Below are 13,827 nucleotides of genomic sequence, written 5' to 3'. Positions count from 1 at the left end.
CAAGTTAACAGTGGTGGCCGCACTTTGGGGGCAGGATCTGCCCGGCCTGGCCCCTCAGGAAAGGACATGGGGGCGTTCGGTATATATCCTGCAGACCAGGGGCTTCACAATTCCCTTGAGGGGGAGCGACTGGGGTTGCCCAGGAGGGAGCCTAGGAGCCTGGTGTTGCTAGAGCCATCTTGTCACCAGGAGGAGAGCTTGTTGAGAGAAAGAGGCAAAGCAGGGAAGCAGAACAGAGAAAGCCAAAAAGTGAAAGTTAGAGACCAGATGACAGGGTTTGATTCTTCGGATCCAACTTGGCTTGAAGCTCGTCTATTCCTAGACTTTTCCCATAATAAATTCCTCCCCTGGGTTTCTGTTGCTTGTAACCAAAAGGGTCTGTGCTCCCTAAACACAAGCTCCCAGCTTGCTCACTTTGCAACGAGTCAGTCACTGGAGATGGATGATGGCACAATGTAGCTTGCCAGGCATATCTGGCAACACTTGGAACCCTTCCTTGCAGTGGGTATTGCCTGCGCACATCAGGGAAGAGGCATCCTGGGCCTGCCCCCTCTCTGGGCTCAGACCTCCACTAAGGGTCCCCAGGGATAGAGGAGTCTCCTGCCTTGGGGGTGCTTCTGTTTTCCCTCTACCTAAAATTCTCCCCTCTCCGTGCTGCAGTGGCCGCCCCCTTAGCCTTCCCTGTGGCTCCCTTAAACACCTCCTCCTCTGAGAAGGCTTCCCTGACTACCTGGCTGCTGAGGGAGATTCTGTCTCAGCTTCTGTTTGCTCGGTGAATGACTCCTTTCTAACCTCGATGGGGTCAGCCCTGGGGCTGTGCCATTCACCACTGTGTCCCCAGTTCTTGGCAGAATCTAGCAAAATAATAGGAGTGTTGTCAGTCACCATTTACTGAGAAAATGAGAATATGCATGGAGAGATGGATACGGGCCAAGAGACTATTCTGGGTGCAGACCATGATGGTAGGGCTCTGTGCAATAATACCTCTGTGGGGGAGCAGGGTTTTCTTGCTCATACAAGGCATACAGTGACACCAACCAGAGAACATACTATAAGTTCACTAGAATTTTCCTTCCAGTTGGAGTGGGGGGCTCTGACCTGAAATCGGTTATGAAGCCAGGAGCTGGAGTGTAGGTTTTGCCTCCCAAGTGAGGTGTTGAAAGTCGAGGATGTCAGGGCACCTGGGTGGCTCAGTCACTTACTTAGGCTCAGGTCATGATCTCAGGGTCCTGAGATGGAGTCCGGAATTGGGCTCCTTGCTCAGCGAGGAGTCTGCTTCTCCCTCTCCCTCTGCTGCTCCCCCTGCTTGTTCTCTCTCTCTCTGTCAAATAAATAAATAAAATCTTAAAAAAGAAAGACAGACAGACAGAAAGCAAGCCAGCCAAGGATATCAGTCAAAGTCAAAACCAGGCCCATGACTGAGGAGCTGGAAAGCCAGAAGGGCTGAATACAGGGCTGGGGGTTGGGGGAACCAGGGCCCCACGCCCAGCAGCAGGGAGCAAGATCCAGATAGGAGGGGAGAATGCACAGACCACAGTGAACAATCCAGTCCACATGGTCAGAAACTTGTTTCCTCTTGTGGTATTTTCCAGTCCTGAGTAAATCAAAGACAAGTCTCAGCTTGGTGATGACGGGTCCCTAACACCTGTCTCTCTGTTTCTTTTAACAAAGAACCTCTGGCAGCCTCACGTTCAAGGCCCGTGGCAGACAAAGGCCTGTGAGATGTACTAAGGGCAATAGGTTTCATTGTGTTGATTTTTAGAGCTACCTTTCTAATTATAGCAAGTGATTCTGATTTTCCATTTAGAGTGGTAATCGGAAGTTTCTTTTTCAAAGAAATTTCCATAAGCGTAAGGGGGACTGCTGGAAGGAAAAACGGCAAGTGGATGATGGAATAGGTGGCGGCATTGTAGGGCCCCAAGGGGAGGGGGCGTGTGGCTGAGCCGGAGGATGCTGGGAAGGCAGCGCTTGGCTGAGTTGCTGCAGGAGGGACAGGAAGCATCTGGAGAGCCTCTGAGCAAGTACCCCTCCCCCACTAGCAGGTGGGATTGCAACTGGGTTTGCTGCATGGGGGCGGAGTTACAGCCAAAGGAACTTCCAGAGCCCACCCTGAACTGAGCCTCCAGGCCAGCCAGCCCTGGCCCAAGTCTCCAGACTCTGGGAGCACCCCCGGGTCTGGCTGGGTGACCCCCAATGGCCTCTTGGAATTCCAGCCCTTATTCTGTCTGTCCTGCCTGCCAGACCATGTCACTTGGAGGTGGACATCCCAGGCCTGGGGCTGAAGCTCTCCCTGTCTCCTGTGTGACCTTGAGGGAGTTCCTTCTCCAGGCCTGTTTCCACCTAGGAACAGAGATAAGTGAAATGATCTTGAAGGGCCCTTAAGGATGAGAGGACCAGGAACATACCCTTAGTACCTCCTCTCCCCTCCAAAGTCGGGCTCAGTGGGAAAGGCACGGGGGGCAGTGTCACACTGATCCGAGTTTAATTTCCTATTCCACCCATGGTGAACTGTGGGCCCTTGGGCATGTTACTTCACCTGTCAGGGGTGTCTGTGTCTTCATCAGTAAGAAGGGATAAGGGTATCTCCTGAGAAGAGCGGGGCCAGCAGTGATGAGGAAAGCCCGGGACACACAGCTGGGCTCTGAAGGTGCTGGGAGGCTCAGGGTTTTCATGCACAGGTGGCCTGTGGCAGTGCCCCTCCTCCCGTTCTGGCTTGGGGTCAGGCAAGAGACCCAGATCCCGGGCACAGGGGCTCAACGGGTCATCTGATCCCAGCTTACAGGAGGCCTTCACGGGTACAAGCCCCCTCAGGCTTAGGGCATGAGTCCCCAGAGTGGGGTTCCTGGATTGGGTGAGGCTGGTATGGTGCTCCCACCTGGAGCTCCCTGGGGAGGGGACACGTGGACGGGAAGAAGCCTGGGTGGGGAGAAGACAGGTAGAGCTTATGACCTTGTAGGTTCCTTCTACCCCATATTATAGGCTTTTAAAAAACTTCTCTCTATATATTACGCACGCATATCACATGCCTATTAAACTGCCCGTGTTGGGCACTTTTTCCTTCTGAGCGACTGTTTGGGACACCTGAGATCCTGAGATCGATGGTGTTTTACATCTGATGAAATGACTTACACAGGAACGTCGTCTTCATTATAAAGAGAGTCACGGCCTTTTATTTTTCCACAGAACACTTTAACTTTCTCTCTCAAGAGGTCCAACATCTCCCATGCAAAGTGTCCTTCTCCCAGAATAAATTGAGAGACCCGAAGCTTTCTTTGTCCCTAAGTGTCAGGTTGGTTTCTCGCTTCCAGAGTGGAGCCTGGTAGGGCCATTCCAGATGCTGCCACATGGTGTCGCTGTTGAACACATTCTGGTGCAGTTTGGTCAATGCCTGTTCACCTCTAGAGTGGTCTCTTTTTCCAGCTGGATCCCTACATAGGTCAAGCTGGTGCCCCACATGAAGATGCAGAGCAACAGCCTCTTTATTTCACTCTCATAAGCTCAGCCAGATGGTTTAGGTCTTCAGGACCTTTAGTCTCAAACACACATTGCCCCAAACCAGGCTGGACCATCGGCTTCAAGCCCAATGTTGAACCTAGGTTATCGGTCTGGTCTCCCCTCCACTCTGGGCTCCTGGTGTCCTTTCCTGACAGCGGACCTCAGTCAAGGGCATTCCAGCCCATCGGAGAGGTTCCAAGAACATTGTCCTTCAAATGGGGGAGGTGTTAAGCATTCAGTCTCACCCTGCTGGGTATCACTCCCCTCCCTCGGGGCCACATCTGTGTAACTCATGGAGCCTCGTCAAGGGCCATGTGCCTTATAAATGAAAACGCACTTGGACTCCAAGTTACAGCATCCTGACCAGAGAATTGTTGGCCAATTCCCTTCCTACCAACGCCTTGTTTCACAGACTCTTGTGACAGGATGACGTTCTAGCCCAGGGTCCTCCCACCCTTGAAAGGGTGACCTACAGGGGACAAAGCTGGCCTCGAAGAGCCGTGGGTGAACTTTTGTTTATCTGAGTTGGGTCTACACACCGAGAAGGAAGAGCTGAAATGGTTAGGACCATGGTGGGGATCTGGGCAGGCAATCTCGAGGGAGGAGGAGCAGAGAGGGAAGACAGGGCAGCTGGTGAGACTGTTTGGAGGAAGGGGCTTAAACTTTGTCCACAGTGTGCAATGTAAACCACCCCCTCCAGCGACCCCCGAAAGCATCAGAAAGTTGGATCTCACTCTCTGGCACTTTGGCAGCTGGGTTTGTGGTTTCCAGATGAGGTGAGTCTGACATCAAAGGCACCCAGGACACAGGCAGAGGCTTCTGAGGACCCCAGGAGGGGTGGGGTGGGGGGAGCACTCCTGGGATCCACACAGATGCAGTCATGGAGGACCAGAGGAGAGGCTTGTCCAAAGTGTCACCTAGCAAGTTCAAGCCTCAAGTGGCTCCTCCCACTAAACACTCCCCTCCAACAGTCCGTGTCCCCTCCCCACCACCCCGCCATGGCCACGATCCCCAGTCTCCAGCCTACCCGTCAGTGGGACTCAGTACAGATACTCCCGGACCGTGAGCTCCTTCAGCGTGAAGCCCCAGGGGCTGGGCTGGCGGAGCTGGCTCTCCTGCAGCTTCTCCTGCAGTGACACGAAGTCCTTGCCCAGCTCGTAGGCCAGGCGGATCATGGCGTCCAGCAGGGGGGCGTAGTAGCGGTGGCCCTCCCGGGCCTGCAGGCACTGCAGCGCCCTCTCCCCGGCTGCGAAGGCCTCAGCGGGGCGCTCCAGGTCCCGGTGGCACACGAGCATGGCGCACAGAGCCGGCACCACCATCACCGGGCAGTGGGCCGTCAGCTTCTCCTGCAGGGGCACCACGCGCACCAGGATATCCAGGGCCCGGCCGTACTGTCCCCCGCGCAGGCAGCCGAACGCCTCCCGGAGCTCGGGCCGCGTGAGGAAGTCGATGAATTCGCGGGAGCGCCGCACGCAGCGGATGGCATAGAGCAGGGTCAGGTATTCCTTGAAGGCCAGCTTGCGCTCGGAGATCATCTCCTCGGTGAAGTTGCCTACCAGATGCTTCTTGGGGAAGGCGATGTCTTCGATCTCTTCCCTGAACGTCTTGAGGAGGTTTTTCTGGAGCATCTCGAAGTCTGAATAGCGCCTTTCCAGCACGGCTTTGTTGCTGTCAAAACTCCCTGTCTGGATAACGACGATTTGGTACATCTGCGTTGCGGGGAGAGAGAGAGAGAGAGAGAGAGAGAGAGCGCATTTGACTACATCCTAATGGGAAGTTTTTCACTGGCAGAGTGAGCCCTGGCAAATAAAAATGATGATGAACATCATTTATTTATTTTTTTAAAAAAAGATTTTATTTATTTATTTGACAGAGAGAAATCACAAGTAGATGGAGAGGCAGGCAGAGAGAGAGAGAGAGGGAAGCAGGCTCTCTGCTGAGCAGAGAGTCCGATGCGGGACTCAATCCCAGGACTCTGAGATCATGACCTGAGCTGAAGGCAGCGGCTTAACCCACTGAGCCACCCAGGCGCCCCGATGATGAACATCATTTAAAGCAGACCTCAGGGGCACCTGGGTGGCTCAGTGGGTTAAGCCGCTGCCTTCTGCTAAGGTCACGATCTCAGAGTCCTGGGATCGAGTCCCCCATTGGGCTCTCTGCTCAGCAGGGAGCCTGCTTCCTTCTCTCTCTCTGCCTGCCTCTCTGTCTACTTGTGATCTCTCTCTGTCAAATAAATAATTAAAATCTTAAAAAAAAAAAAAAAAAAGCATGGGACGCCTGGGTGGCTCAGTTGGTTAAGCAGCTGCCTTCGGCTCAGGTCATGATCCCAGCCTCCTGGGATCGAGTCCCACATCCGGCTCCTTGCTCGGCAGGGAGCCTGCTTCTCCCTCTGCCTTTGCCTGCCATTCTGTCTGCCTGTGCTTTATCTCTGATAAATAAATAAAATCTTTAAAAAAAAAAAAAAAAAAGCAGACCTCGAAAATGGGTTATTGTTCTATGTAATTCTGTTATAAATTGCCATCAGCATTTGCGGAGCTATAAAAGCAATCGGTGACAAGAGGCCACCTGAGAATAACAAACCCAGTGGCTCGGAGGCATCTTGTGGGACCAGGAGCACCGAAGCAGGTGGCACGGGGGGCCCCGGGGGTGCTCCGGGCTTTCCATTGTCAAAATGGGGCCTCGGGTCCCTGACTCAGGGAGCTGGGGGTTGAGCTGTGTTTCCCCAGCAAACGACCGGTGAGAGATGGTTTGGGGCCGTAGGCGGGTGGTGAAGTTCTATGGTAAGGAAATGATTGGTTTTCAGGTCTCTTTCAGTTAGAGAATCCTGATGAAGTGTTTCGGTTCCTTGGGTTATAATTCCGGCCCTGCTGTGATCTAGCTGTGCGATCTTAGGCGGGTAATTGCACCATTGGGGACCTCAGTGTGCCCATCCATGAAATGAGAGGGTAGTCATGGCACTTCCCTCGCTGGGTGAGGATGGAATGGGTTAACACTGGGCACCCATGAGGGACTGGGTTCAACCTGCAGTCAGCACTTTAGCACCCACTGTTGGCATTCTGGTCCCAGTTAAGGGGCCAGGTAGGGAACGAAGGTTGAGCCTGGCTCCTACTTGGACCTGAACACCGCCCCCACCGCAGGCTCAAATCCCATTTTAGCAGAGAGTGGCGCCCCCAAGCCCAGAGGTTGCAGCGGGACCTGGCACAACCAGCTAGAATCTAACCAACAGCACTTAGCTTTCCTTGTATTTACTTTCAGGATTACATTTTCTTTGTGCTACGTGATACTGATTTCCCTTTGGAAGATACTGACTTGGTGTTTTTAGAAAGCGATCTGATTTATAGAAAACGAGGTTAATTGTTATTACCTATCATTTTATGCAATATATAATTAATGATTGGGGATATCAAAAACTGTTGAAAGGACGCAGATGGCTGGTTCTGGCTGACATGGAATAAATCTGGGCTAGTTCTTTCTCGGGATCGGGGATCGTGATTCACTGCTCTCCAGTTCTCACAGTGCTTAGCACCATACCCAGCGCGCGCACAATCTTGCTTTTTGACTGTTGTCTTCCTTAGAATTCTGTTGGTCAGACTGCATCGGCCCATTTCACAATGGGGCAAGTTGAGGCCCAGGGCCTGGAAGGAAGTGGTGAAAGACTCGCCCTCCCTGCCCTATCTCAGCTTACCACAAACTTGGAGACTTTTCTCTCCTCGATGCGGGCGGACGCGACCTCGAAGAGCAGCTTGATGCGCCTCCAACAGCGTTTCTCCTTCCGCCAGTACTCCTGCAGCTCCCGGGTGGTCATGCTGGAGTTGGGGCTGGGGCTGCCGGGAGCGTCTGGAGGGACGGCACGCGTCAGCCCTTGCACCAGGTCAGGGCGCTTTGGGGACAAGGGTCTGGGGACATGACTGGGTCTGTCGGGGATGGGAAGTCCGAATCTGGAAGCGCTGTGCCTCGCCTCCTCCCCGGCCCCGCCCACCCAGACTCCGGTTCCGGCAAACCCGGCTGCAGCCATCCCACCGCCGGCAACCTGAAATAGCCCCGCGTTCCCCAGCTGGTTTCTCCATTGCGACACGCAGACGCGTGTGTTGCACCATCCACTTCCGGCCTGCAGATTGGCCACTGTGAGACCCATGCTCCTGAAAAGCAGGGATGGTGGCTTGTTCCTTTCTGTACTCCCTAGGGCACTGACACAGTGGTGGGGGTTGGGGACTGAGCACACGCATCAGCTACCAGTGGAGGGAGCTACTGAGAATGCGGGGCTCCTGGCTCCGCGCGGTGGGCCCCTCCCCGATCTCTCATCTCCTTTTCCACATTTCCTGCTTTTGCTTGCACGTGCTACTCCTTCTGCCTTAAATGCCACCTCCTATCTCCCTACCTGGAAAACTCAGTGTCTCTTAGAGCTTATGTGCACCCTAAGCCATTGTGATCATCTCGGGAAAGATGAAAATCCTTCCCCACCGAATTGCACTGATCATTGTGCATGTGATTTCAGGAGATATGGAGCCTTGGGTGGGGGGTGGTGGTGGGTGGTGGGGGGTGGTGAGGCTTCTCCACTGATGTCCTTCCAGATCCAGGCCATAGGTCACTTCAATGGTCCCCTGGCATTAGAGTTAGAGCCTCCCACCTTGTCCCTACAACCTTTTGGGTTGACATCTTGAATTATTTTTCACAGATCTGTTTCCCCACCAAACTTGAGGGCCAGCAGTGTTGGGCTGATTCCTACACACCCCCCAAGGACAGAGCAGAGAGCAGAGGTTTCATAGGGAAGTATTGAACAACTGCCTGAATGAGTAAATACATTTGCTCCAGGAGATGGCGCTCTGGTGGACACTGTCAGCGCTGGGCAGTGCTGCTTGGCACTCACTGTTCAGAAATGTCCCCACTTGACTTCCTACTGAACGCACTTACGGCTCTCATGCTGGGTCTTTCTTGAGATAAATCATTCTGTTCTGGAGCTGCTCTTGGCGGAGGAAGGATGGGACTGGAGGGCTGGTGAGTAGTAGCCTGGCCTCCTTGCCTCCTGAATGGGACAAGTCTGAGATATGTTCTATAGGGTTTGCCGAGGACTCTTGCTGGGACCAAGCCCAGTTGCCCAAAGCGTCATCACCCTTGATACTGGCTTCTTGCCCTTTCTTTCTTCGCTCCTTTCTTCAGTGTACCCCTCCCCTGCTATGATTCCTGGGACCATCTCCCAGAAGAACAACGGACATCAAATACTTGTGCCAAGTTGAGAAAGCTGCTCCCTCTCCCGTGGCACCCATTGAAGGACCCAATGTTTATATTTTGAATGTCTTCCAATCTCTATCTCTGACCCCACTCCAAGCCCACCTAAGTGCCCTTCGGGTCCTGGACACGGGAGGTCTCGGCCAGTGGCTGATGCTTCCTGCCTGGGCCCTGCTGTGCCCTTGGCCGTGGGTCCTGTCCATCCAGGGCTCCCGGGGTGCTCGGGACGGGCCATGCTCCAAGGCTGCCAGGGGGACAAAAGACAACAGTGAGTTCCTGCTGACGTTGGGGTTCCTGGAGGGTCCTGGGGTGCTAGGATCTGTGTTATAGTCCCCATGGCTGAGCCCTCCCCTGCCCACCTAGCTGTCCGCCCAGCTGCCACATGTGTGGCTTGCGTCTACTGCCCCTTTGCTGGACTGATTGGTCCAAGGCCTTCTGTTATTGTTATCCTGCTTCTAAGATCAAGTTCTCTGAATCTTAAGTGCAGTGATTTCAAGCCAAGGTAGTGGCTTTAGGGATTACTTGGGAGATAGATGCCAGCCTGTCCTGAAGAACATCCCAATATCCCATTTATGTCCCATGTGTAAATAAAATCTCAGTGCCCCAAGTGAGAGTCCGGGGACATACGTAGCCTTCCCGTCTGTCTCTCCCTCTTTAAGAAAACACTTACTGACAGTTTGTGGAACACACTTCATAGGCACCTAAGGGCTTCACACCCCCTTAGTTCACACCCACAAAAATCTTCTGTGAATCCCAATCACAGAAGAGGAAACTGAGGTTTAGCCCAAGGTGATGCGGCTGGTGAGCCCGACCCACGAGCAAAGCTGAAAGTCTGTGACGTGTCAGTGCGCACGCTCTGCCCTCAACACCCACTCGCTCAATTAACCAAGTCTGTGAGCAGGAGGAGTTTTACCTCCATCTCATGATAAAGGAACCAGGACTTGGAGCTGCTTACGATCCGAAGGCTTGTAGGTGATGCTCAGGATGTATGTGGTACCCTCCTCGGGGCCAGGGGGAGGGCAGCCAGCTGGAGTAGGGGGAGGGAGCTAGATTATGCTGTAACTCTGTCTGCAACCCAGACCTGTGAACGGAGAGGACCGGGTGTCACCAATTCTCTGTGCCTCAGTTTCCCATAAAATGGGTCTAAGAATGGAGCCTGCCTTCATGAGGCTGGCGTGAGGGTTAAGCTGGGGAGACCATGCTCGGAGTCTGCACAAAACCAGACGCTGTATAATAAGTAGTCCCTGCTATTGCTATGGGACACATAATAGTCCTTGCAGAAATATTTGAAGATCAGTGATTCTCCACTAAGGTATAAATTGGAATAGAATTTAACACGTCTGAGACAAATTAAAAATAGGATGATGAAAAGATTAGCTTGGATGGAGCCAGGAGCTGGGGCAGCCCTTTGGCACAAAAATCCAAAATCAGGGCACCTGGGTGGCTCATCCAGTTAAGTGTCTGCCTTCAGCTCAGGTCATGATCCCAGGGTCCTCGGATCGAGTCCCACATTGGGTTCCCTGCTCGGTGGAGAGCCTGCTTCTCCCTTTCCTTCTGCCTGCCACTACCTCTGCTTGTGCTCACTCTCCCTCTGTGTCAAATAAATAAAGTCTTAAAAAAAAAAATCCAAAATCAGAAGGGTGAGATTTGAGGGAGCTCTAAGGGGCACATGGGGCAGAGCTGGGACACAAACTCTATTGGCCTGCTCTGCCCTATTCCTGGCTCCGTGTCTGAACCCGTCCCGTGTCTCAACCCTTCTGCTGACTATAGCCTTGAGGGGTGGGACTCCTGCTGCTGTAACGGAGTCCCAGCTCTGTCCCTGGGCATGACCGAGCCCATCCCAGCTCCACAACTGCAGGCCCCCCTTGAACAGGCCTGGCTACTGCCTGGGGAGAGCTGAGGTCAGCTGGGGCCAGGGTTCCTCCTTCGGGGGGCAGCTCTTGCTTGCTCAGGTGAAAGGAACCCTGGGCCACTCTCCAGGTGGTCCTGTGCTGTTGCCCAGTGCGTGTCTCTCCAGGACCCTTCCTCCAATTTACTTTATATGGATGGGAAACTGAGGCACAGAGCAAGGGCGTGGCTGGCCCAGGGCTGCACACACTTGAGCCACTAGGGCCTGCATGCCTCATTTGCTGCTTCTCCCCTTGAGGGGTCAGGACTTCCATCCTGACCAGCTGTGGGTCTGTATGCAAGTTACTCAGTATCTCCAGGCCTCAGTGTCCCCACCTGAGAAGTGTGGCTGCAGGCTCCGTCTTGCTGACTAGGCATGGAGGGTGGGGACGCGTTCTCTAGAGCCTGGTGGGTGCCCAGGTGGAGTAGTGAGTGGTCTTCATGCTCTATTACCTAATGGGCTCTGGGTGGCCTAGGTTCTTGGAAGCCCAATGCTTCCCATGGGCACTCCTAACTCCTCAGTTGGCTCATCTGTAGAATGGGTGATGGTGAGCCTCAGTTGTCCCGGCCCTTCCAGCTCTGCTGTCCTGTTCAGGGAGCTGGTGCCAGGTCACAAGAAGGGCACAGTTTTCCCAGAGACCCCAGGAATCATGGCCTTGGCCGAACGCACCAGTCAAGACCTGGGAAAGCTGAGCACGACCCCAGGGGGCTTTGAATAAAAGTCAAATTCAGCAGTCAAAGCCACTTCCCTTATGTGTTCTCTTATAGGGTTTTCCGGGAGTCACCATGAGGGGAGTGAAAAGGAGAAAGGTATTCATTCATTGGTGCATGGACAGAGTCTTGGTCATCTTCCCCTTCCTCTCTAGGCCTCAGTCTCCTCATCTGTGAAATGGGGAAAACAGCCTGTCACTCCAAAAGCTGTTTGGGGACAACCACACATGGGGTTTTGTGGGTACTTCTCTCCTCTGTCCATACCCTGTACAGCAAAGATTTCTAGATTTCTAGATTTGACTAGACAATCCTACAAATGTTGGAGTTGGGTAGGGGTCCTGTGCTTGGCCCAGGAGACAGAGAGGCTTCCCAGCCCCCTCCCCATCCTGCTGTGTGTGCAGACATTCTGCTCCTTCCCTCCCAGGCCTCTCCTCCCTCTGAGGGCTGCCTGCCATGGCCAGGCCTTCTTCTGATGGCTATACCGGGCCACCTTGAGAGCCCATGCTACCTTCCTGAGGGGGCTGCAGAGGACTTTCCATCAGAGTGAGGGATCCCGGACCCTGGGGGGCACACTCCCATTTGGGACTCTCCCAGGTGCTGGGAGCTTGTAACAAGCAGGTTTCCTGGCTCTTGACATAGGAAAGTCCCACCTGGCAGGTCTGGGAATGGGCCCCGGATTCTGCATTTTGCACAAGTGCCCAGAGGCTATGCTGACACAGGGGTTCCCTGGCACCACTTTTTGAGAAACACAGGTGTGGTGACTTATTCCCCTGCCTCAAGAGGGGTCATAGAAGTAGCTCAAAAGAATCGAGGTGATGGAAGTTCGGGGAGCTGCTTCCTGCTCTAACCCAATGAGCTAAGGAGAGCCCCACACAGAGCGGCTGTCACCAACCCTTCCCTACCCCGCCCTGCCCCCAACAGGTACTGAAGGAGGGCCGCAGGGGGAGGGGGCTCAGATCACAGGGAGGGCAGAGCCCCACTGAGGTTGGGATCAAACACTGACCTGAAGCCTCTCTGGTCCTGTGTGGGTCCAGGGGTCTGGGGGGAGTGTCACATGGCCGCCTTCAGCCCCCCTCGGTTCCAGGCTCCAGCGAGCTGCTGCTTTTAAGTTCCCCGTTTGAAAACAGGAAATAGGCTATGTGACCCGCTCTTGGTGCCCCAGCCCATTGGCTGATGACAGACAGTATATATGATCCCCACTGACAGGTGGCCTCACAGGGCAGGGGTGGGGCAGGACGGGGCAAGGAAGCGCCAGGCCTGAGTGATCCACTTCTGAGGGATCTAGATGGGCCTCACATAGCCTTGCAACGAGCTTGGCTGTCCCTCAGAGTCGCAGATGGTCTCTGGCATTCCAGCAGCATCCCCTATCCCGCTTTAACATTCATTATCCTCCCCTGCGAGCTAGGCCTGAGGGGGGTCTTCATGCTCCACTGACAAGTGCAGAAACAGAGGTTTGGAGCACAGAGCTGCAGGGATCAGAGCCAGTGCCTGGTATGGAAGGGAATTGGGGTAAACTCACAGTTCCATTTGGTGCCTTTCTCTGGGCAAAACTGCATTCACCTCTCCCAACAGAAAGTACCGGGGAAGTCAGAGCTCTGGGCTGTGATATGATTCACAGCCACGAGTATTTGTGACCTTGAGGGTAGGAGACTGGAACAAAACAAAACAAAACAAAAAAAAACCGACACTTGCCAAGAAGGCCACCATGTATCTCTTCTGAGCTAGGATCCTCTCCTTCCCCGTTAGAGGCAGTCCCACTCAGAATTCTAACCGGGGTCCCTTCTTTGCTTTTCTTTGTAAATGGCAACCTATGAACAGACCCCGAAACAACAGAGTTTAATTGTACCTACCTTGGAATTGTATATACATTGAGCCACACATAGAGTTGGTAGCTTTGGTGACTTGTTTCCTTCTTTCAACATTTCTGTGCATAAGATGCATCTGTTTGTGTGTGTGCATGGCTGGAGTTTTTTCATTTTTGTTGTTGTGTTGCTACATTATTTGAATACATCATTATTTCACTTTTTTTTTTTTTTTTTTGGTCTGTGAATACTCATTTGGGTTGTTTCTGTTTTGGCCACTGTGATCAATGCTTCCATGTTTATCCAAGCACCCATGCTTCTGAAGGTGAAATCCCTGGGTCTTAGATTATGAACCGCTGAATAGCTTTGGACTCTGCTGGATCACAGCAAACGCTCCCCGCCCACCCCTCCGCTCCCCTTGGCTGTGGTCTTGGTGTTCCCAGGCACCACCGCAGCGCCTGTGACTTTTAGGTGCTCTGCAACGCCCCCCTACACTGGATGCGGTCAGTATTTTTTTTTATTGTAGTCCTTCCAGTGGGCGTGTCGTGGTGTCTCATTATGATTTTTGAGTTGCCTTTCTCTAATGAGGAGTGACATGTAGCATCTTTTCGTGGGCTTAGTTTCTATCCTTCTATCCTCTGTTCCAGTGCTCATTTTAAAAGAAGAGCGAATTAATGAATTAATTTAGGGGGGCGGGGAAGAGGGA

General features: G+C 53.3%; 1 protein-coding gene across 5 annotated transcripts; it reads right to left on the bottom strand.

Moving 5' to 3' along the window:
• Positions 1-3,143: 3,143 nt before the first annotated feature.
• Positions 3,144-12,455, bottom strand: SNX20 (sorting nexin 20). 5 transcript variants are annotated; one of them, XM_059152768.1, is made up of 5 exons: positions 12,323-12,449; positions 10,945-11,490; positions 8,827-8,965; positions 7,181-7,409; positions 3,144-5,204 (listed from the first exon to the last, which is right to left on the bottom strand). In XM_059152768.1, exons 3-5 carry the CDS (start codon positions 8,922-8,924, stop codon positions 4,536-4,538), a joined length of 996 nt encoding a protein of 331 aa, XP_059008751.1. In that variant the 5' UTR covers positions 8,925-8,965; positions 10,945-11,490; positions 12,323-12,449; the 3' UTR covers positions 3,144-4,535. The 5 variants fall into 5 exon arrangements, with proteins under 5 accessions (XP_059008751.1, XP_059008749.1, XP_059008750.1 ...); XM_059152766.1 differs by having other exon boundaries at positions 7,181-7,332; XM_059152767.1 differs by lacking the exon at positions 10,945-11,490 and having other exon boundaries at positions 12,323-12,455.
• Positions 12,456-13,827: the final 1,372 nt, after the last annotated feature.

This window comes from Mustela lutreola, chromosome 16, assembly GCF_030435805.1.
Source record: "Mustela lutreola isolate mMusLut2 chromosome 16, mMusLut2.pri, whole genome shotgun sequence".
NCBI classification, from domain to species: Eukaryota; Metazoa; Chordata; class Mammalia; order Carnivora; family Mustelidae; genus Mustela; species Mustela lutreola.
This window is presented reverse-complemented; position numbering and strand designations above follow the sequence as displayed.